At 36.4% G+C, this 23684-nt stretch overlaps 1 protein-coding gene across 1 annotated transcript in view; it reads left to right on the top strand.

The window, feature by feature from the left end:
• The window catches only part of LOC150088529 (ciliated left-right organizer metallopeptidase-like), a 189946-nt gene that overhangs the window by 82079 nt on the left and 84183 nt on the right, over positions 1-23684 (top strand). Inside the window, exons 11-12 of the mRNA XM_090370219.1 lie at positions 9137-9212; positions 20016-20124. Coding sequence (XP_090226345.1) covers positions 9137-9212; positions 20016-20124 — 185 coding nt within the window. The remainder of the gene's footprint in view (positions 1-9136; positions 9213-20015; positions 20125-23684) is intronic.

Raw genomic sequence — 23684 nt, 5'->3', positions numbered from 1 at the left:
GTCGTTATCGCCTTCATGATATTTTTCTAAAGCACATTTCTTGGAGGTCACGATCATAAAAAAATTTTAAAAAATTGTAGTTTCCGGTTTATTGGTCTTTTCTGTTAGTGTAATCAATTATAAATGGGTAGTATTGATATTGGTATTGGAGTTTAAGGGCACAAGGGCAGCTAAGGCCAAAATGTGCCAATAAATGGGTAGTAAACTCGATCTTCTTGCATTTGCTGTAGTACAGATTGCTGGAATTCTGTGGGTTTTCATGTTATTATGGTGAAACGTGTTTTCCCTTGTATGAAATATTCAATCATATAAAAAACATAAATAAATTTTCAGAAACTCATTACTCCGTATCGTGTTTGTTGCAACTTGTGCATGCAGTGCTCTTTGTTATTAATTGCTTATCATTTTTACTGTTTTAAATTTTACAACCAAAAAAAAAAAAAGTTAGTGAACAGAAATATCACTTAGTATATTTCAATACTTAATAATTAAACTGTGTATATAAGCGTAAATTTATTTTTATTTTGCTAACTGGAAAATATTCTGATTTTTCACGTATCATTTTAAAGCGGGGGTCCACTGTATTTTGTTGGAAAATCTCTGGGTTGGGAAAATTTCTGTGCTATTGAACTTGTGCTTGTTTGAGACCATAAAAAATAATTGTGACTTTGAAGAGTGCAGTTCAGACTTTTAAAGAGAGCAGAAGGTATACAAAATCTAGATGCTGAAGAAGAAATTGTTCTTAGCAGCGATGAAGAGGAAGAAAATTAAATGAATGTACATTATCTGACATATAACTATCACAGTTTGTAAGGTAAGACGTTTGTTCAGTTATTACTATTTAAGTTGCTACTATTATAAAAATAAAGTTAAAATATTAAGCTATTATTACTATAAAAATTAAGTTTCTGATAGTTATAAAACAATGGCATATTTTTGTTAGCTTTGGGAATGTACCCCCCCCCTTTTTGTACTGGTTCTTAGTCCTGTATAACATGGTTTCGCATTACACAAGATTTTGCAGGAACAAAACTACCATATTATACAAGGGTTACTTGTACCTGCTTTTTTATTAATAATATGCTGTGATTTCATTATCTTCTTCTTCAAGAGGAGTGTTTCCATTTACAATGGGTTTCCTCAGCCTACAAGTTATTTCTTGTTAGGAATTTTTTCCCGCCATAAAGTGCGATTCAAGGTGTCTTGGTCAGTTAAGCCTTGGGCTGTCATGCACTCCCGTACTCCATCCATCCATGTCCTCCTAGGTCTTCCTCTTCTCCTTCTTCCAGGAGGTATCCATTCCAGGATAGCCTTTGGATATCTGTTTTCGTGCATCCGTTTTACATGTCCATACCATGTTAGACGCTTTTCTTTGATCGTGTCAATAATAGTCTTTTTCACTTCCATTTTTTCCCTTATGTCTTCATTCCATTTTCTGTCTCTTCTAGAAGTTCCTGCTGAGCGTCTCCAAAAATCCATTTCTGTGGAGAGCAATTTGTTTTCCGCTCGCCTATTCAATGTCCAGGTTTCCGCTCCATACAATAGAAGACTTTGTACAATCATTTGAAATATGTTTCTTTGTTTTATTTAGGATATTTTTGCTCCACAGAACAGAGTTTAATATGCCAATAGCCTTTCTGCCATCTGCAATTCTCTTATTGATCTCTGCTTGGGATGATCCATTACTTTGTAAGATTGATCCCAAATATTTGAATTTATCGACCTGTTTGATTTTAAAACCTGCAATATTTAGAACGTGTCCTGGCCCTGAAGACAACATTTCAGTCTTGCTAAAATTGATTTTTAGACCCCATTGTTTATATTCCTCAAACAATTGACGACATGCATACTTTGCATCTTCTAAGTCTTGTGCTATCACCACCTGATCGTCTGCAAAAAGTAAATTGTGAAGATGGTGTTCTTATTAATCGGCAATCCCATTTTATTACATTTTTTTGACCAGAATCTTAGGCAGATGTCGATATAAATTTTGAAAAGTGTTGGTGACATGCAACAACCTTGTAATAAGCCTTTTTAAGTGTGGAATTCAGGTGACAAAGCTGATCCCACTTTAATTCTGCATCTGTTATTCCTGTAAATTGTCTTAATAATGTTAATCATTTGTCCATCAATATTTTCCTCTTTCAGTGCTTCCCATAAGAGTTTTCTTGGAACACTGTCATATGCCTTTTCAAGGTCAATGAAAATCATAAAGATTTTTTTTCCTTTTGATTGGCATTTTTCAAGGATCTGTCGTACTGTTGAGATATGGTCTATACATGACCTCCCGGCTGAAAAACCACTTTGTTCTTCTGATACCTCGATTCGGGCTTCTAAATGGTTCCTGATCCATTTTCCAAGGATCTTTAACAGTGGGTTCAGGACGCATATTCCTCTGTAATTTGAACAGCTTTTCCGATCGCCCTTCTTATAAATTGATGTAATATATGCTGTTATCATTTCTTTCGGTATTTCTTCTCCTCTCAGTATACTATTTAACAGTTTTTGTATCAGAACAGCCATGTAAACTCCTCCAGATCCAGGTTATTTGCCATTCCTTCCCTCCTTTAGCAGGAGTTCCACTTCCCTAACAGAAACTTTTAAGCCCGAGTCTTCTACACCAAAAACCTCCATCGTCTTGAACTCTTCCCGGTCTTCTTTTAAAGGTCCTTCATAGTACTCCATCCAGTCTTTCAAAGATATTAATTGCAAACCAGCATTGTGTTTATTCTGTTTTCTCAAGTCTTTAAGGACCTTCCACGAGTCCGCTGATTGCTTGAAGTCCAATTTGCTATTAATAGTTATGCATTTCCTTTCCCATTCTTCATTTTTCGCTTCTACTACCAACCGATTGGCTATTTTCTTCTTTTCAACATAAATGTTCCTATATGCATCATTCCTATCACCCAGCCATTTCTGATATGCAAGTTTCTTTTCCTCTACAGCAGCTCTTACTTTCTCTGTAATCCAGGTCTTTTTTGGTCCTTGGCTCTTCTTTTTGCCTAGGATTTCATGAGCTATTTTTTTAACAGTATTTTTAAATATTCGTAGATTTCTTCAGTATTACCTTTTATCTCTATGTTAATTGAGCATCCAGTCTCTGGGTGAAGTTGTTTCTAATGCTGTCAACGTTAAATTGATCCACTTGTAGCATGTCTCCTTCCCTGCATTGTTGGTTGTCCACACATATTTTCTTAATCCAGTTCCACCTCAGTGTTGTTTTATCAAGAAATTGGTCAGATCCACATTCAGCTCCTCTATAAACTCTGACAGTTTTCAATACATATGTCCCTGAATGTTTTGAAATAATGTAATCTATAACTGATCTAATTTGTCTTGTCTCCTGTGACCAAGTATATTTATGGATATCCTTGTGTTGGAAAAATGTGTTGTTTATTCTCAAGTCGAACTGTTCACAAAGATTGCATAGTCTATCTCCGTTGTCGTTGCTCTCTTTCTCTCTAAATCTTCCAATAACTTTGCTATTTTGTTCAGTTCCTACTCTTGCATTGAAATCTCCCATTAGAAATATCTCTTTGTTCTTAGGGATTTTTTCTATTAGTTTTCTCAGATCCTCCCAAAATTCATCCTTCAAGGTATCGGCGGTGTCATTAGTCAGAGCATATATTCCCAAAATACATATTTCTCTCCCATACATTTTCAGTTCCAATGAGATCATTCTTTCATTAATAAATTGCCAGTTTTTGATGTTGTGTCTCAATTTCTTTTTAACAGCAATAGAAACTTCTGCTTTTGTTCTTTCACTCTTATTGACTCCACTCCAAAAATGGTAGTATTCTCCCATTATTTCCTCTCCACATCCCTTTTTCTTTGTCTCTGATAACACGACGATGTCTAACTTGAATTTTTGCAGTTCATCCGGAAGAAAGTTTCTTTTAGGTGAAAGGCCTTGAATATTCCAGCATCCCAAATATTCCAGCATTCATTATACAGTGCATTTTATAAATGATATTCTGTGTTTCTTGCAATTATTTTTATGCTAAAAAATACATGTTATTCAGTTGTTCAGAATTTGTAAAAGCAGTAATGAAATAGTTGTATATAGTATTTTCAAATGCAGATTATCAAAAAAAAAAAAAAAACGTGAACCTGTAATAGATGCTAACACTTTTGTTGGTTAATTTGAATATCATTGCTTTGAATATTAATTTGAATATCACTTTTGTTGATTAATTTGAATATTGCTGTTACAGGTAAGTGGTGGCCCTATAGTGGAATAATCTATTCATAAAAAAGGAAAAATCTGTGTTAATGGGAAAAAATTGTACATAAAATATTTTACAAGGTGCTTTCAAGTTAACAAACAATTGAAGCAAACAAAATATTTTTTAACTCATGTCAACTTCGATAGCAGGAGAAAAACAAGATAAAATATTATCTTGTGTAAGTCAAGTTATAATAAAAAAAGATAAATTATTATCTTTGTTATATAACTTGACTGTGTATTAAATTGTGTGTGAAAGGCATGTGCATGGATTATTCTAGATTACTAAATATAAATTTTAAAGTAATCTACACTTAATTCCATATAAGGTTTGAGCTCAAGTGGAAAATAATAGTGATTTCTATTACACTTAATGTTTAAAGAGTAAATGAAGTAGGCTCTGACAACAGTGATAATGTTTCACTTCAACTTTGGAGTTAAATCAAGTCTTCCTAACATTAATATATAATTTGTTTGTTGAAAGGAGCACATAACAGTTACATCTTTTTGGAAAGAGCTGCAGTATTAACTGGCGTTTGTGTTTGGTTATGCTGTGCATGAACAACTTGCTGCAGAATACATTAGAATATCCCCCTTTGCTTCTCTGTATCAGAGGTTGGCAATTTGTTTAGTTGCAGGCAGGATGAAATTTTTGTAAATTGCCACACACACACACACACACACACACACACACACACACACACACACACACACACACACACACACACACACACATTGCTGACCGGGCTAGCCGGGTATGTAAAGTGCCTGCCTGGCAACCCAAAGGTCACGGGTTCGAATCCCGCCTCGGGCTAGGATCAGAGTACAAAATGCAAAAAACCTTGGGAGGTGCAATATGGCCACAGAAGCCGATGCACCAACAACTAACAAAAAAAAAAAAAAAAAAAAACAAGAAAAAACACACACAAGGATTGTTGAAGGATTTTTAAAATAACTGTAATTATTAAAATCATTAAATCATCTATTAGAAATATTGTAACTGAAACAGAGTTAGCACAAATGGAATAGGAGTATAAACAAATCACGATAAGAAAAGTTATAAAATATTGTACTATTTACATTTTTGGACTGCTGTTGACTCCAATAGTGGCAATGTTGTGGCTATTCATAAATAATTTTAGTGGTTGTAGTCACTCAACATCTGTTTTTTATTTCATTTTGGAAGACAGTCACTCACATTTATAGGTATTCCTGATTAAGGATATTCATATTATAGAGATCATTCATGGGAAAGATTATATAAGAGGATAAATTTAAAGAAATTACAGAAAAACAAACACTAGTCTGTCAGGTGCCATGAAGTCATGGAAAGTTGAAATTTTAAATAAATATGTATATTAGTAAGTGAATAGGTACAGAGTTCATATTTAGACTTATATATTCCAGACAGTAAAGGTCAGAGGGATGTCCATTCTAATTACTTGTGTGTAATGAGTCAAACCAAACTGTGACATTCTGCTGGATTCCAGGTCATTCTGGGATAGCAGGAAATGAAAGAGCAGATCTTGCAGCCAAACAACCAGATACTACACTTTTGCAGACTTTTCAAACCCCATATACTGATTATAAACATATTATCCGTAAAGCATGTTACAATAGCTGGTCACTAATCTGGAGAAGTTATCCAGGAAACAAAGTATACCAAATAAAACCAGAACCAAAGCTGTGGCTCTCCACTTCCAGAAAAGCAGACGAGAAGAAACAATTTTAGGAAGGCTCAGGATTGGGCATACTCATCTCACTCACCTGTATCTATTAACTAAAGACAGCGCTCCTCAATGTACATCATGTCAAGTACAACTGACCATTCACCATTTGTTAGTGGACTGTCCCCACTTTCAAAACATCCACTTAGACACTTTTAAATCAATTACTAATATGCAGACATTAATAAATTTAATGCAGATTCTGGGAGATGATCCTAATAAAAAAGAACTATTTACTTTCCTAAACCAGATAGGAATATATCATAAAATATAGTTATTATTTCATATTCACCATTAGAAAGACACAATATGGCCCAAGTAAAATATAGTTATTATTTCATATTCACCATTAGAAAGACACAATATGCCCCAAGTAGCCTATGTGTCGTTAAACCAACAACAACGTCAGAGGGATTTATTGTAGGAAAAGAAATCAAGCATTAACACCATTTTTTTTTTTTTTTTTTTTTTTTGGCAGATTGTCATAAGCAGTATGAAAAGGATTTATGGGTAATGGATTATCCATATTTTTTTTTGATTTATATTGCAAGATTTTTAACATTACTGCACAGTAAATGTAAAGAGATTGCTGCACTTCTATGAAGAAGTTTATGGAAACCAAGACCTGCACAATCATGACAATAGGATATGTGTCCCATGGTTACAAGTACCTCATTTGGTTGTAAGAAATTGGCATTTCTGAAAGTTGATTTTTTAAGTATTTGAAGTAGTGTTCTTTAATATTTTCATATTAAAGTATAGTATTGTTTCTGAGAAACTAAATTATCTGATTTACATTTCAGTAGAACACATAAAATTATGTAAATTACAGAAATGTAATTTCTGTAATTTGTTAAGAAGAATTACTAAAATTTAATGAGAATAGTTCATTTTTTAGCCATTGTATACTAATCCAAAAGAAAAGCAAAAGTTTAGTTTCTTTTGTAACAAAGTTGCTCCTTACTACTATTATAAAAATAAAGTTAAAATATTAAGTTATTATTACTATAAAAATTAAGTTTCCGATAGTTATAAAAAAATGGAATATTTTTGTTAGCTTTTGGAACGTAACCTCCCTTTTTGTACTGGTTCTTAGTCCCGTATAATTTCTATTAATTTATTAGGCAGTTTATTAGGCAGTATTATTTTTAGGCATTTGCCATTCAATTTTTTTAGTTTATTAGGCAGTGTAAAGTTGTTCCTTGACATCCATGTTTATTGAAGTTGCATCCTGCTGCAGACTTTGTACATTTTTGTCTCCTGTTTATAATAAACTTCTCAGATTTTCAGTGGAGAAGCTGCAAAAGCACTGTGAAAAATTCCTGAATGAACAGAATAGTTTTCAAAGGAAGGTAAATTATCAGAAATAGAGGCAGGTCAAAATGACCCAAGGTGATTATTAATGAATTAAGAATATTATATAAATGAACATTTTTGTACTACTCTTTTTCTACTGGTTCTCAAATTCTCATCCAACTCAACCTAGACAAAGACAGGGAACTCTGCTTTCTTCAGGATTATGGGAGTATCTGGAACAAGGGCTACTTAAGCTATATTGCACCTATCAATGTAGTTAAGAACTACAAATGTTGGCTGCTGTGGAAGCAGTTTTTCTTCAGGTCTGGCAGATATCCAAACACCCAGACTGCAAGTCATCCCTGGCTAATCCCTCGAGTCCCACACCTTCTATATTAGTAGTTATTTGACTCCACATTGTTTCTTTATTCAGTGACATCTTCATTGCAGGTGGGCCAAGAACAGACCATTCCTCTGAATATGGATAACAATATAATGGCTTCCTCCAGTGGTGGGTACCCTCTGTCATAATCCCAATTAATTTGCAATTCCCAGAAGACACTGCATCATTGTGAAACCTTGCTCCAATTGCAGATCAGCCAGATTTGCATCGAAAAGGGAGAGAAGGAAACATCCACTTAACATTTCAGTATCACATTGTACAGTGATCTTGCTGGTAGTTCTTCCGATCATTCTTAGTTTTTCCCCCTTGTTCTTGTTTCTTCTGTAATGTATAAGTTTCACTGGAATAGTTGGTATAATATTCCAACAGTCTGGGTTTTGTATGTTTTTAACACGAGTAAAATGATTTGAAATTCGTTATGGAAAGAGGTTAATATTTCAAAAATAAAGGTGTCTTCATATTGCAAAAAATAATGATACCTTTATGTTTGATATATAAAGGTATTTTATAAATTTGTTTTATGTTTGATAAGAAATGAAAATTTGATTCCGTTTTTGCTTTGCAGTTGTGATTTCCGCCTCTGAACTTTTAAAATTCTTTGAATACAGCCATCTTTGTCTAAAAATATAATTCATCCTAATATGTACAAAAATTCACTGTAGTTTTTATCATTGCAGAAATTAGAAATTGCAAATAGATGTACAGTGGAAGCAAGGAGTCAATATATTTGAGTTTTTGGTGTATAATGTATGAACACCTTATGTTTAGTATTGCATTTGACATATTATAGTCCAGCTGTAATAGTTTGAATATTTTTTTATAACAGTACATGGAAAATATGCAGAATATAATTTTTTGAAGGAAGAATGGGTAATAGTAATGAAGATTCTGACAGCATATAGTGAGAAACTGGATTTGGTGCATTTTAATTTGGCTTGTCAGATTAACATTTTTGGTTTAGGTACTTGGACTCTAGTCAAAAACCCGCTGTTATATTGTTCTCTGATAAAGCAGCCACTACTTTATCAGAGAACAATGATGTAGATAATTACTGACTGATATTAGTGCTTTTGCACTTTTGAGGGATAGTGATGATTTCTGTGAAAAATTTACTGCTTGTGAGAGTGGAACAACCTGATGTATGCTGTTATCTGTTATGTGCTGGTTCATGTTGTAGTTGGATAGTTTCAATCAATACTGTGCACCCGATAGCCCCCACTTATGTTATCAGAAATGTACATGGATTTGGTGTATGTTAATTTGGATATGCTTCCATAAAGCTCATCATGTAGATACATATCTATTCAAATGACTGAGAGCACCAACTTTCACATGCCAAATCAATGAGCATGTTTCAGTTCAAACATCATAAAACTTGGCTGCTTCTACTTTGCATCTAATTATGATCCCAAAGAACTGCATAGATTTGCTATATGTGTCTTGTATCTTTGATTCAGGTTTAAATTTATTTTGTTTTTTATTTAGGTGAAGGATGTAAATTTGGTGTTGGGAATTCTTGCAAGGTGATTGATAGTAACTACCCTAATCTTTGTACTGTGAGGTTTGTATCCTTAAATATTTAGATTGCATGCATATGTAGAATGCTTCTAAACTGAATATTACGTTCCTTTTGGAGATATGATTCAGAGGAAAATCTAAGTTGAAACTTCCTAATCGACAGGATTCATCAAATGATACATTTGATGACCCTTGTTAGTTAGGCATTTTTGCAGTAAAGTCCCTTGTTAGTCACTGTAGTGGTTCCAAGATTCTGACAGCTTAAAGTGAGAAGTGGTCTACCACTACTACTATTTACCATTCCCAAGGATTGGGAAGGATAAGTAGTAGGAGCAGACTTTCCACTTTTTTATTTTGTGTAGTATGCTTCATTTTTTTTTTTTTTTTTTAATGAGAAGTCCAAGCACAAGAGGTATTAGAACCTCTAGTACTTAGTACCTTGCATGGGTTGAAGGTTGAGAGGATGAAAGAGGATACTTGTTTACATTAGACTTGAATTTCTGGAAATTGTAATTTTCAGGAAATACATATGTAGGGAGGTTGTTCCAGAAAATGGAAGTTGAATGAATAAATGAGGAAGAAGAAAAGTTGGTTCTTGAGTTTGAAGTTGGACAATAAAAGGATGTTGACTGGTTGTGCCATACTGGTTTGAGAGAGAGACCAATTCAGAAGAACAGTGCCTATAGAAAAGGCATGCAGCAGAAACAGAACATCTATAAGACAGAGTGGAGAAACTCTGTTAAAGATGAGTCATTAATTAACCTAACTGCTCTGTTTTGAATGGAATATAGAAGCCTAAGAGAGGTTTTGGGGGCACTACAGCACCAAATGTGGGAAGAATATTTCATTGTAGAGCAAATTTGCAATTTGTATAGAGTGAACAACTATTTAGAAGAAAAGTAATGCCAAGAGTGAAAGAGAAAATCCAGTTTTTCAGATGCAGAGGAAGCAATAATTGTAATGTGCTTATGCCAAGAGAGATTAGAAGTCAGGGTAATCTGAAATAGAGATATATGACCTTGTCTAGAAATTGGAGTGTAATCGAAGATAAGCATAGGGGCAGAGAATGTTTTTTGCAGGATATAAGACAGGACTGAGTTTTTGATGAGTTCTTTGCTCCACTGGAGAATTACCTGCAGATCAGCATTTAAGGAATTGGTAGTGCATATATTTGAGAAGTTGGAGCTGTTTGTGCCAAGTAAGCTTTATCAAACTGGAAGGTGGGATGCAGTGTGCTATTATCAGTAAAACTCTGTGGATAGGATTTCTGGTCAATGGAAGTAGAAGTAGGTCATTAATATACAAGAGGAAAAGAGTAGGAGAAAGAACTGAACTGTGGGGAACATCAGCATTAGTAGAGAAGTTAGAAGACAGAGAGCCATCTACCATCACCACAGTGAGCAATCAGAGAGAAAACTGGATACCCAATTACAAAAAAACAGTTGGCAACCCATAAGATGGAAACTTATTTAGAAGACCTTTATGCCAAACACAATCAAAAGCCTTTAAAATGTCAACAGCAACTACTTGAGTTTCACCAAACTTTTCCATTGAATTTTCCGTAGATGGATAACATAAGTCAGAACACCCAGTGGATCAACACTGACAGAATCCATACTGGTGATCATTGATCAAATGGAAGGTTTCTAGATAGTTTGAGTTGGCAGTTAATTGATTTCTACATTACTTTAAAAAGAGTAGAAGTAAGTGCAATGGGATGATAATTGGATGGGAGGGATTTGTCATCCTTTTTTGGGAACTGGCTGGATATGAGAAAATTTCCAAGTAGAAGGAAAAATACAATAGGAATAATAAAGTGAAAAAAAGGTGACACAGAACAGAACAGGAGCTCAGGAACACAGGCTTTGAGAACAAATAGAGAAATACTATCAGGATCTGGAGCTTTCTTAGCATGAAGATTGTTTAAAATCCTTCTGGCATCCTTTTGAATGAATGCCATAGGAAGCATTGAATGGAGTGCACTGGGATGGTAGGTTTACCCAGATAATCAGTGTGTGAATTAGAAGAAAAGTGGGATGATAGTAGGTCAGTTTTATATTTGGCTGAAGTGGCAATAGAACAACCTGGTTTTGACAGAGGTCTGAATAAAGATGGGCAAAAGTTGTGGTCAATAGCTTTGGCAAGAGACCAGAATGTTCGACTACCATTTGGACAAGAAGCAAGTTTTCTATTCTTAGCCTGTTCAAAATTTAGTTTGGACTGATTAATAACTGCTTTACAATTGCTGCAAGCTTTGGTGTAGGCAGAAAATGAAGCTGGAGATTTGGATATAAGCCAATTCTGATATGCAGCATTCTTATTTTGAACAGCCTTAGCACATTTATTGGAAAACCAAGGTTTAGATAAAGGACAAGGATTTTAAGGTAGAGTGTGTAATAAAGGATTTCATCCCTGCAAGAATAATTTCACTGACACAATCTGAGCAAACATTTAAATCAGAAGATTTAAAATGGTAATCTGACCCAGGAAAAGAAGAGAAGAAATCTCCCACATCATCCCATTTTCATCATCATCATCTGCCATCGTTCCGCTATTCCACGGGTCAGCATATGAAGCCTTGCCCCATCCCCTGTCCATGTACTGTACTTCTCTCCGTTGATGTTTTCACTCCAGTTTTCTCCTCACTTAATGACATCGGTCTTTATCATGTCCTGCCACCTCATTCTTGGTCTCCCCCCTGGTCTTTTGTCCCTTAATTGAAAATCAAACATTCTTCTTGGCAAATGCCTTTTGTTCATCCTCTTGATATGTCCAAACCATTTCAAACGGGACCTATTCTGGAGTTATTCAACCGAATCACTGATTTTGTCGCATCTTCTCTTTCCGGCTATGCTCCTCACAAATCTCATTTCTGTCCCCTGCATTCTGCTTTCATCCTTCCTCATAGTCCAAGTTTCAGATGCATATGTCACAAACGGTACATAATAGGTCTGATATATATATATATCAGACCTATTATGTCTTTTACACTAAGGTGATATGATCCCTTTTCCAGATCAGATCTCTTGTCTGCCTATAGAAGTTCCCACCCACTTGTATCCTTCTACCTATTTCTTCGTCTATCACTCCAGTTTTTGTGATGGTGCTTCCTAGATACTTCAAGTTAACCATTTTTTCTCTTTCCCCTACCATTGTAATGTATCTCTCAGGCTCTCCACTCCTCCTTAGCACTATTACTTTGCTCTTCTGACTGAAAACCAGTCCAAATTCATTGGCCATACTAGCCCACATAACAACTTGCCTTTCACTTGTTCTCTGCTCTCCCCATATGTAGAGGAAGATCATCTGCAAAGAGCATGACTTTCATCTGGTCTTGTCCAAGTTGTTCTGCCACACTGTATTGCACATCATTCATGATGTGCAATGCAGAGTGGCATGACAGCTACGAACAGTAGTGGTGACAGGATGCCTCCTTGCTTCAAACCTGATGTTATTTCAAAGCTCTCCATCAACCCCATCACTGTTCTTACTTTGCTCATTGTGTTGGTGTACATATTCTCAATTCTCTCCACAAGATGGGAAACTTGGGAAACTCTATTCCCAAGTTTCCCACACTTTCTCTCTCTTCACAGCATCACTTTCTTTATGTCCAAAAATGCCATTCATAATTCTTTATTGTGTTCATAACATTTTTCCATCAGTTGCCTAAAAATGAAAATTAGATCCACCGTCAATCTGCCAGGCCTAAAGCCATACTGTTCTTCAGCCATTCTATTTTCAATTGTTCCATTTATCTCATGCTCTAACACTCTCTCTCTCTCTCTCATACAGCTTACTCACCTGTGATGTCAGTGTGATGCCTCTATAATTTGAACACTTCTTCCTGTTCCCCTTCTTGAACAACTGGATGATCAAACCTTCTTTCCAGTCCTTTGGCACCTGTCTCTCATCTCAGATCTTGCAGAACAGTCTGTTATCCTCGCTATCCTTGCCTAACCTGTAGCCTTCAGCATTTCCTGTTTATCTCATCTATACCAGCAGTCTTGCCTGTCTTGATGTATTTCCATGCTTGCACTACATCATTCCATGTCAAGTCTGTCTGGTCTCTCTCCGTATTTTCCTTTTGTCCTCTTTTATGATCAACCTGCCTTTGTCCCTTTTCCTGGCTGTCCTGCATGTTCAACAGATTTTCAAAATACTTCCATGTTTCTCTTATCTCTTCATCCTTGGTTATTAGGTTCTCATTCTCATCCATCAAGTATTTGCTCTGCTCATCATGTCTTCTCTATTCCTCACCATACCATACAGCATTTTTATTACTGTTGATATCTTGCTGTAGAGTTTCACTCCATTCTTCCAACCACAATCTTCTTTCCCCGTTAACTATCTTCTTGGCCTCTCTCTTCACAGTTTCATATATCTTTATTCTCATCATTTCTGTTCTGGAAATAGGTCCTGAATGCATTATTCTTGTTTTTTACAGCTTCTTTCGTCCTCTCATTCCACGGCGCCTCCGTAGCCAGGTGGGCAGGAGCAGCAGTGCGTAGCACACGCTTCTTGATTAGACTGGGGTTCGAGCCTATGACCACCAAATACGGAGGATGTGGAAAGGTCAGGGAATGACCACCGCATATCCCTGGAGCAATATGGCCTTAGTTGCTAATGCTCCTAAAAACCAAATAACAAACAACTCTCATTCCACATGGGGTTTCTTTCCATCTCCTATTGCTTGTCCTTCCACATACATGTGCTGTCAGTCCAACTATGCAATCTTTGAATGCTTTCCATTCTGATTCCATGCTGTTCACCACCATCTTAGGTACAACCTTCCTGAACTCTTCTCTGAACATCGCCCTTTTTTCTCTTCTTTCAACTTGAAAAGCCGTGAGAAAAAGGCTCCACATACTGGAGAAGAGACCATCACCAAGTTGTGATTTGAGGTACCTTGAGGACCGCTCACCTTGATTTTGTACTTAGAAAGGTTGTTGTTTGTGAGAAAAAGATCAAACGTGTCGACTGCATGGTTAAGTTTGTCTGGTATTCTTGTAGGTAAATGAACCATCTGTGTGAGGTCATTAGTAATTGCAAACGCTTCAGCATCATGACCAGCTGGGTCCATGTGACTAGAAAATGGAAGCCAGTTGGAGTTGTGAAAATTAAAATCACCAAAGAAAATTACCTCACTGTTAGGGAAGTTGGACTGGAGAAAGTCAAGTTTCAAAGAGAGGAAGTCAAAGAGTTCCAAGTGATTAGTGTAGTTGGGAGAATGATGGAGGCAACTGATGAATTTGACAGAATGTGGGAGAGAGATTTTAAGCCAAAGAAGGTCGAAAAGAGGAGATTCCAAATTACTGTCTCTGACAAAGAATATCAGAGTGGACATATGTACAAATACCATCTTTGAAGCGAAAGGAATCATACAGCAAATAATTTGGACAGCTGAGATAGGCAGTGGTTGAATCAACTGATAATTGGGATTCTGTCAGAAAGAGTGCATTGGGTTTGGCAGGCTGTAAGTGGAAATTGACATCATTGAGATTGGAACTGAGAGACCACATGTATTTGTGAAATAAACAAGGAAGTATTTGGGAGGTTTAGGTCTTTTCACAGATAGGTTTGTTATGTTAGTTTGACAATTCATGATGTAGTCAGTAGTAAGAAAGGGTCGGGAGAACATGCTGTGTAGAGTAATGAAATCCTTGGATATAGTGTACACCTGGCAAGAATGTACCCAGCTCCTTGAGATAATGTGGCCTTGACAATGCCCCCCCCCCATATACACACTACTTGGATTCCCTCCAGTCACTATCTGGCAGCGTAGAGGCAGTGAGATTATACACTAGCTGATCTGGAAGCCTTCTAGAGTTACCAATAGGTTCGGTCCAGTGGACTGTCTAGCAGCCGGCTGCAAACACCATTTTGGAACTGTACTCTCAAAATGGCTCACTTGGCTGAAAAGTGAAAATATTTATTATGATAATTAGATCTTGAAGTGTAAGCATGGTAGATTTTTGGATATGCATATTCCAAGATTGTGTTCACATCCCATCCTTAAACATTGTTATGTTTCTGTAGAAGCTGTTTGGCCATGAAAAACAAAAGGAAACTTGATCTTAGGTTTTGTTGCGTATAATTATCGAGTGCTGTAAAGCAAGAATTGGCTTCACAAAACTTAAGAACATAATAATTTACCACATTGGTCGGGCATGACCAATCTGGTAAATTAATATGATGATGTAGTCATTAAGCAGTTAGATGTAGATAACAGTTATATGAGACTTTACTAAAGCTTTTTATATGGTCCCTCATGGAAGGCTGTTATATAAATTGGAAGAAATTGGAGTTACTGGTAAGATCCAATGCTGGATTGTAGGCTGGCTAACATTTGGAGATAGGGTTATCATAAATGGTTAATCTTCAGGGCAGACCAGCATAACAAGTAGGGTGACTCAACACTGGTCCTTCAGGAATCAGTGTTAAGTCACTCTCTTGTTTCTAATTTTCATAAATGATATTGACAAGGGTATCCAAGGTAAGCTGTCAAAGTTTGCTGGTGATTTAAAGGTTGAAGGAATGGTTAACAGTCCCGAGCCAGGCTATGTTGCTTCAAAAGAAGACTTGGTTCAGTTGTATATATGTAAACAAATGGCTATGAGTGGCAGAAGACAGATTATTAATGGACACTGCTCTTCTTAGGCAGTAGTTAGGTCACATCTTGAGTACTGTATACATGTCTGGAAAAATGGCAACCAAAGTTTAATTCTTTTAAATGTAAGGATTTATGTTTCAAATGAGTTGAAGAACTGAAATCCTGGAGTGACATATAAGCTAGGGCAAGAGGAGCTAAAAAAATTCAAGACAAAAAAAGACTTACTTGGGTGTTATGATTCTGTGTGTGACTTGAAATTTTCCATGCAATGTAAACAAATGGCTATGAAGACACATGATGTCCTGTCTATGATTTATAGAGCTTTTGCTATAGGGAGATGGAATGTCCTTATACCCCCTTTAAAAGGTGATGGTTAGACTGCATTTTGAATATTGTATTCAGATTTAGAGACTGTACTTAAAAAAAAAAAAAAAAAAAAAAAAAAAAGTTTTGAAGAGGGTTCAGAGAAGAAGCTTGACTCTCTACAAAAGAAATATGTTGCTTTCCAGCATGGTGGAGGCAGTGAATCTAAGTTTAAAGAATTGGATACCTTGCAGGAATGGGAATAATATGAATATTCTGTTTTATTTGAATTTTTATTGTTAGTATAGTTATTTTATTTATTTATTTATTTTTGGCTGATGCAGAAAAAAGAAGTTCACTTCCTTGCATACTTTGACCTTACTAATACTAAGAAGTACATAGTGCACTCAGTTGATGTGTGTGTGTGTGGCCAGTGTAATGTTAAGTCAGTTTGGCATTAAGAATCCCCAGATAAAGGAACCACTAGGTGGCAGCGGTCATAATCTGTTGATATTGGATTTACTTAGTTATATCTACTGTTGCATAAAGAGAAGGAATTTTGCTTTTGTAAAGGTAACTAGTCTTTGAGAGTTTTTAAATTCTTTTCAGTGGAACCAACTGATGACATTACCAACTGCAAATTCTAAATGGGAAGCATTCAGGGTTGTTGTTGTTGTTGTTATTAGGACCATTAGCAACTAAGGCCATATTGCTCCGGGGATATGCGGTGGTCATTCCCTGACCTTTCTGCATCCTCTGTATTTGGTGGCCACGGCTCGAACCCCGGTCTAATCAAGAAGCGTGTGCTACACACTGCTGCTCCTGCCCACCTGGCTACGGAGGCACCAGCATTCAGGGAAGTAATAGTAGAAGCTACTAGCCTTTTTATGCTGATTGAGAAATGCTATTTCAAGATTTAGGCTTAAATGAATGTCAAATGAACTGAGTGAGACTTGTGACACAGAAGTAAAATGCATGGGATCATTATAAATTATCAGAGGACACAAACTTTCAACCTACATTATATACTGGTCTCTAATTCTGTCACTAAGAAGTTAGGCTAGTTAAGATAGATTATGAGAAGCTTTGTCTATGAATGCAGAGAAAAGTAGCAAAGAATTCTTTGGCTATGTTAACTAGAAAGAAAGTGATCAGCGACCTGAATGATATAATTGTTGACAATTCTGTTCAGGTTGCTGACAAACTGGAGAAATATTTTGCATCTATGTATATACACACACACACACACTAAGAAGTTTTTAGGGATGAGGATACCAAATTATAACTGGGAGTTAAGTGATTTTGTAACAATTGATAAGAAAGTGGAAGAGAAATTGTTAAAGCTAAATGCAGCTTAATAAGACAGCTTGGTCTGATGGATTCTACCCAATTACATTAAAAGCAGCAACAATGGTGGTAAGCAAGCTGTTCACCATAATTATGAAAATATCCTTACAGTGAGTGGAGATCCTTGCAGTTGGAGATGGGTGGGGTATCAAAGGAAAAAGTGAGCATTTACAGACCTGTAAGCTTGACTTGTCAGATGAACTAATCACACTCGTGGTAGAGAATAAAAATGCATTGGATGCATATAAATTATCTCCTGATAATTTATATGCATCCAATGCATCTAATTTAATTTATATAGAAGCCTATGGTACATGTAAGCTAGTCTGTAATCAAGTCACAAAGGAGATCAGGCAAGCAAAGGCAGATTATGAGTAACCTTTGGCAAAGGATGCAAAGAGGAACAGTGAATACTTCTTTACTTGTGTAAACTCTAGAAAGAAGGGGATGAATCAGATTGGTCCCCTTGATATCGGTGGTTCAACTGTTGATGATCCTGCTCAGATAGCTGACAAACAATGAGTATTTTGCATCTACATTCACACATGAGGAGTTATTTAGGGAGGAGAATGCCAAAAGTTTATCAAACTATAAAGGTTATATAGTACGATGCTAAAGGAATTTGTAATAACTGAGAGCAAAGTGGAGTAGAAATTGTTGAAGTTAAATATAAGAAAGACACCTGGAGTTGGATGGGATCTATCTAGTTATATTAAAGAAAGCAGCAAAGGAAGTAAGCAAACCCTTAGCCATAATTATGAAAGCTTCCTTGGACTCGTGGGAGGTCCCCATGGAATTGGATATGTGCTAATGTATCCCCAATTCACAAAGGGGAATTGAAAGGTGACATGAGTAATTACAGACATGTTAGTTTGACTTCTGTACCAGGGAAAATACTGGAGTCACTGATTAAAGATGCATTGCAGGATCATCTAGACAAGATTTCAGTAATAATTCAGACACAGCATGGGTTTGATCAGGGGAAGTCTTGTCTGACCAATTTGATTGGATATTATGATATCATCACAAAGGAACTGGAAAACACTAATTTTTATAATATATTATACTTGGATTTTAGAAAAGCTTTTGATCTGTTGCACATGGAAGTCTACTGTACAAATTGGAGCAGTATGGCATTAAGGGCAAGTTGCTGCTATGGATAAAGGGATGGTTGAGTGGGAGAAGACAGAGAGTGGCAATCAATGAACACTGCTCTTTGTGTTCATTGATTGCCATTCTCAATGTTCAAGTTTACAGATGATATGGAGGTTGGCAGGGTTGTTAATGATAGTATGCTACTGCAACAGGATCTACAAAAATTGAACAGATGGGCTGAGAGATGGCAGCTGAAGTTTAACATTGAAAAATGCAAAGTACTGCATATTGGTAGCAGTAATCCCAAAATAACGTACCAACTGTGCAGTACGTTATTCTGAAAAAGACCTGGGTAATTGTGCACTCAGAAATGAAGTTTTCTGAGCAGTGCAGACAGGCTCATGGGGTCTTGTCTATGATATATAGGAATTTTGCTAGCATGGACAAGGAGATGATTATCCCCTTGTATAAGGCAATGGTCAGGCTGCACCTTTAGTACTGCCTATAGGTCTAGAGGTATCATTTTAGGAAATATGTTCAGCTACTAGAATGAGTACAGAGAAGGGTAACAAGATTAGCGAGTGGAACAAAGGGTTGCTGTTACGAAGATAGGTGTATGTTCTGCAAATTGCAGCTTCTGGAGACTAGGCACTTACAAAATGAACTGATTGAGGTTTATAAGGGCTTGAATGGTTTGAGCAATCTCAATGCTGATGGAATTCTTTCTCTTGCTCAGATTCTGCACTTGAGTGGGAATAAATTCAATTTGAGGAAAGACAGTTATAGAATAGATGTGCGTAAATTTGCCTTTAGCCAACGGTTGGTTGATTGCTGTTACGAATTTCCATCTGTCGTTGTGGAAGTTGACAGCTCAAATAAATTCAGAGCTGAACTAGACAAACTCTTGGAATGACTGGATGGGTGAAACGAGAATTTTTTTTTTTTTTTGGCTGATGCTAGTTTGCTGTCTTGCATCATAATTAGCTAATTATATTCATATTGTATATTGTGTTTTATTATATTTTAAATTTCTACTTCATATTATATTCTATTGTAACAAGTACGTTATATAACTGATCTGTATTAGAAGCACAGAACATTATTATATTGCATATAATAATGTTCTGTGCTTCCAACTTTACTTTTCTATATATTTCTCTGTATGTAAATAGCTCTGTAGCCAATTAGTAGGATTTGGCCTGTATGCCACTATGAATGTAAATAATGTAGGTTAATTCATTACCTTTTCTGCTTGGAATTATTGTTTAAAAAAAAACGCTTTATGGTTAATCGGAGTGCAAGGGAACTTACTTTCAAATGACATAAATTTCACCTGGAAATATAATGAAAAATTGAAAATATGGTTTCAAGGAGTAGGATATTCTGACATGCTCATTTAATGTAATATATTAATGTAATAATTTATTACTATAAATAAAATACGTATTTAATATTAAAATATATTATAATATACTGATTGGACTTTTACAGTGATGCTGAACAAAATATTGAAAGTTGTGATTATCTCCACCTCACAAGAACAACTTGTCAACTTGCTAATTCTCAGTCTTCATGTGGTATATTCAGGCCAGATATTACAGTAAGTGTTGACAGACACATAGTAATAGGAATAATAGTAGTAATAGTATTTGCCATTTAGTGCAAGGAAGCCACAGGCTTTTGCTACACTAGCAAAAAAAAAAAAAAAAAACCCAACTAAGCAGATAAGAAAATACAATTCATATGCGTCTCACTTCATACAGGTAAGTATCCAGTTGACCTTTGAATTTATTCAAACTGTCAGCCTCATCTACTTGTGAGGGCAACTTGTTCCAGCATTCAACGATTTGCTGGCTAAAAGGAAACTTCCTACAATCTAATCTACACCTCAAGACCTGTAATTTGAATTTATGACTACTAGTTCCGGAATTATTTATAACAGTGAGAATTTCACCTTCATTTATTTTACTAATCCCTCAGAGCCTTGTAAACCTCAATGAGGTCACCTCTGAGGTGCCTGGTTAGCAATCTCTGTAGTCACATAATTGGAGTCTTTCCTCTTATGGTTGTCCTTTTGCCTTTCTCACCATTTAAGTTGCCCAGCCCATCTTTGGACCCTTTCAAGAAGCTTAATATCTTTTTTTCAGATGAGGTCTCCATAGTTGAACACAGTATTCCAAATGTGGTCTTACACAATTGCCTTATACAGTGGGATTATGACCTCCCTATCTCTACAGGATAACGTTTGATAAATCATTGATAGGATCCCATGGGCTTTCCTGGATGCCTGTTTACACTGTTCAGAAAACTTCATGTCTGCCTCTGTTATAATTTCCAGATCCCTTTCCTCCTCGTGTTTTTAATTCAACCCCACCAAGTGTATAATTTATTTGTGGGTTGCTATTCCTCAACCTTGCATTTGGCATTAAAACATAGCTGCCACTTCTCTGACCATCTCTGAAGTCTGTTCAAGTCATCCTGAAGGAGTGTTGTGTTGCTTTGCACTGATCATTAATGACTCTGCCTCCCTTTACGCTATTCGCAAATATGAAAATGAGAAACAATAGTGGTCCAAGAACCAATCCTTGAGGGACCCCACTCCTGACGTTACACCACTCTGAAGAATATCCATTAATCACAACCCTCTGCCTTCTGCCCTGCAGCCACCCAGCCATTTTATAACTGCAGCCATCTTATAATCTTACCAGGAATTCCAACTTGTTCCAGCTTATACAGTAACCTCTTAAGAGGAACCGAGTCAAATGCTTTGCTAAAATCCAGATAAACTGTCAAAATTATTCCCTAAATTCATCTCATGAGTAACTATCAAAATAGCCTACTAAGTTAATTAAGCATTATACCCTTAACGAAGTCATGTTGTGTATCGTTCAGAATGCCATATCTCTCTAAATGTCCCTGGATTACATTCTTAATCATTGCCTCTAAGATTTTTCCTACCACTGAAGTCAGACTGATTAGTCTGACTTCAGTGGTAGGAAGTGGTTACCAACTTCTCTCTTAGAACCGATTTTGTATTTGGATACACTGGCACTTCTCCAATCCAAAGGAATCTTCCCTGAGACCAAAGATGCCCTTATAATTAACCTCAATGGTTTAATACGCTCTCCATCAAATCTACAGGGTATATGCCATCAACTCCTGGGAGCCTTACTTGCCTTTATGCTCAAAAGTTTTTTTAACAATCATCTGTAATTATGACATTACTAATTTCACATGACTCAGTCTCACTCACACAGCTTCTTCCCAGCATGAAGGATCTTTCGTCAGTAAAGACCAATGCAAAGTACCTATTCATCTGCAACATCAGTTGGCTTATCTAAGGCTTTCCCACACTCAGTGCACAAGGGTTCAATCTAATTTGCTTTCTTCTATTTTATATTCTCATACATGATTCTTTGCTCTCTTAGCCAGTGCTTTCTCCTATGCAGCCTTTGCCTCCCTGACCTTATTTGTGGTACTATTACTGATCAAATTGTACCTGTTGTAGGCTTCAGTACTTTTCATCGCTCTAACTGTCTAATGCTATCTTTTTCTGCTCTCTTTGACCAGCCAGATCCGCAGTCATCCATTTTGGCATCTTCTGCCTGCAATATTTTCTTAAAGGTATGTATGTATTCATGGCTTCTGTAATTTTTGCTTTAAAAGTATTTCATAATTCAAATGTATTTGCCATCCCTCGGCAATCTGCCCTATTTACATATGTCATACAGTATCTTAAACTGTCAAAGTCCTCTCTTCTGAAATTAAAACCTGTGCCTTTACCTTTAACTGCTGCAACATCTTTCTTCATCTTCCAACTGATGATTGTATGATCACTTCCTGACAATGGTTCCTGTACTTTAAGCCCTGTGATGTCATTTGAATCATTAATAATGATGAGATCAAGAATATTCTCATCCCTAGTACTTTCTCTAGCACATTGGTACAAATAATAATCATCTAGTTTATTTTAAAAAGTTTTTCCCATTATGAGTTTCCCTTCCACTTATTCCAATCAATCTGGGGCAGATTAAAGGCACCCATAATAAGACATTGACACTTGCTTGCCCATTCCATCTGCATGTAAAGACTCTCATCATATTCTTCACACAATCTTATGGTCTGTAGATTACTCCCACTGTCATTGTCCCTTTGGTTCCAACTAATTTACACCACACAGATTCTATGCTGGCAGATGTAACTTCAGACTCAGCAAAAGCTCTTTTTGTGCTCAGGTTGTTTTTGATAAGAAGCATTACCCCTGCATCCCTTCTATCTTCCCTGTCTTTTTTAAATACATTATACATACTGTAATGGAACTTGTCATCACTAATTTCGAGGTGGCACCATGTTTCTGTTAGCCCTATTATATCAGCATTAGTTGTCCTAACTAGGAGTTCAAATGCAGCCATTTTATTGACAATGCTCTTGCATTACTGTAGACACAGTTTTGAGACTAAGTATTCTTTTGTAGTTTACTACCCTGACACTTCCCTTGGAGTTATGTAGGTTTGTATCCCAAGCTCTATCTTCCCTCTCATTTGAAACATTGCTACCCTCAGAACAACGGCCACCGTAGCCGAGTGGTCAGGCACGAGGGTACATAAGTGTACTTGCTTTGAGTGACCAGGGTTCAAGCCCATGACTGCTAAATACGGTGCTGTTCCTTGTAATATTTCGATCTTGTGAACTCCTCTGATTATGCGGTCGTCCCGTAGTATAAACAGAAAATTTATTTTAATTTATCTTATCAACATCGGCTGTTGTGGCAACAAACAAGAATTCATGAGATGAGTGCAAGCATTACTTTGACCCATATCATCAGAGGCAGAGTTAGCTGGGTTGGGAAACTGCTAGCTTGGGGGATACACGGACTAATAGATTAATAGTAGCCGCTGGCAGAGGTGAAAGTGATTCTTGCACTGCTTCTATTGAAATGCAATTGAGCAGCAGCCTGGAAAGCAAGGCAATGGAGATTTCCAGGACTGCAGGGAGTCATAATGGAACAAGTAAATATGTGGGCTGTGTTAGGGTAACTAAGAGTAGAAACAGGTGCATGTATACTTGCATGTACACCAATGCTAGGATTATAGTTAATAAATTTGATGAGCTTGAAGTGCTAGTCGAGACATCAAAGGCAGATATTGTTGGGATATCAGA

Source organism: Mastigoproctus giganteus, chromosome 3, assembly GCF_048544385.1.
Source record: "Mastigoproctus giganteus isolate SK-2022 chromosome 3, ASM4854438v1, whole genome shotgun sequence".
NCBI classification, from domain to species: domain Eukaryota; kingdom Metazoa; phylum Arthropoda; class Arachnida; order Uropygi; family Thelyphonidae; genus Mastigoproctus; species Mastigoproctus giganteus.
The sequence above is the reverse complement of the archived record's forward strand: the minus strand, read 5'-3'. Positions and strand labels throughout refer to the sequence as shown.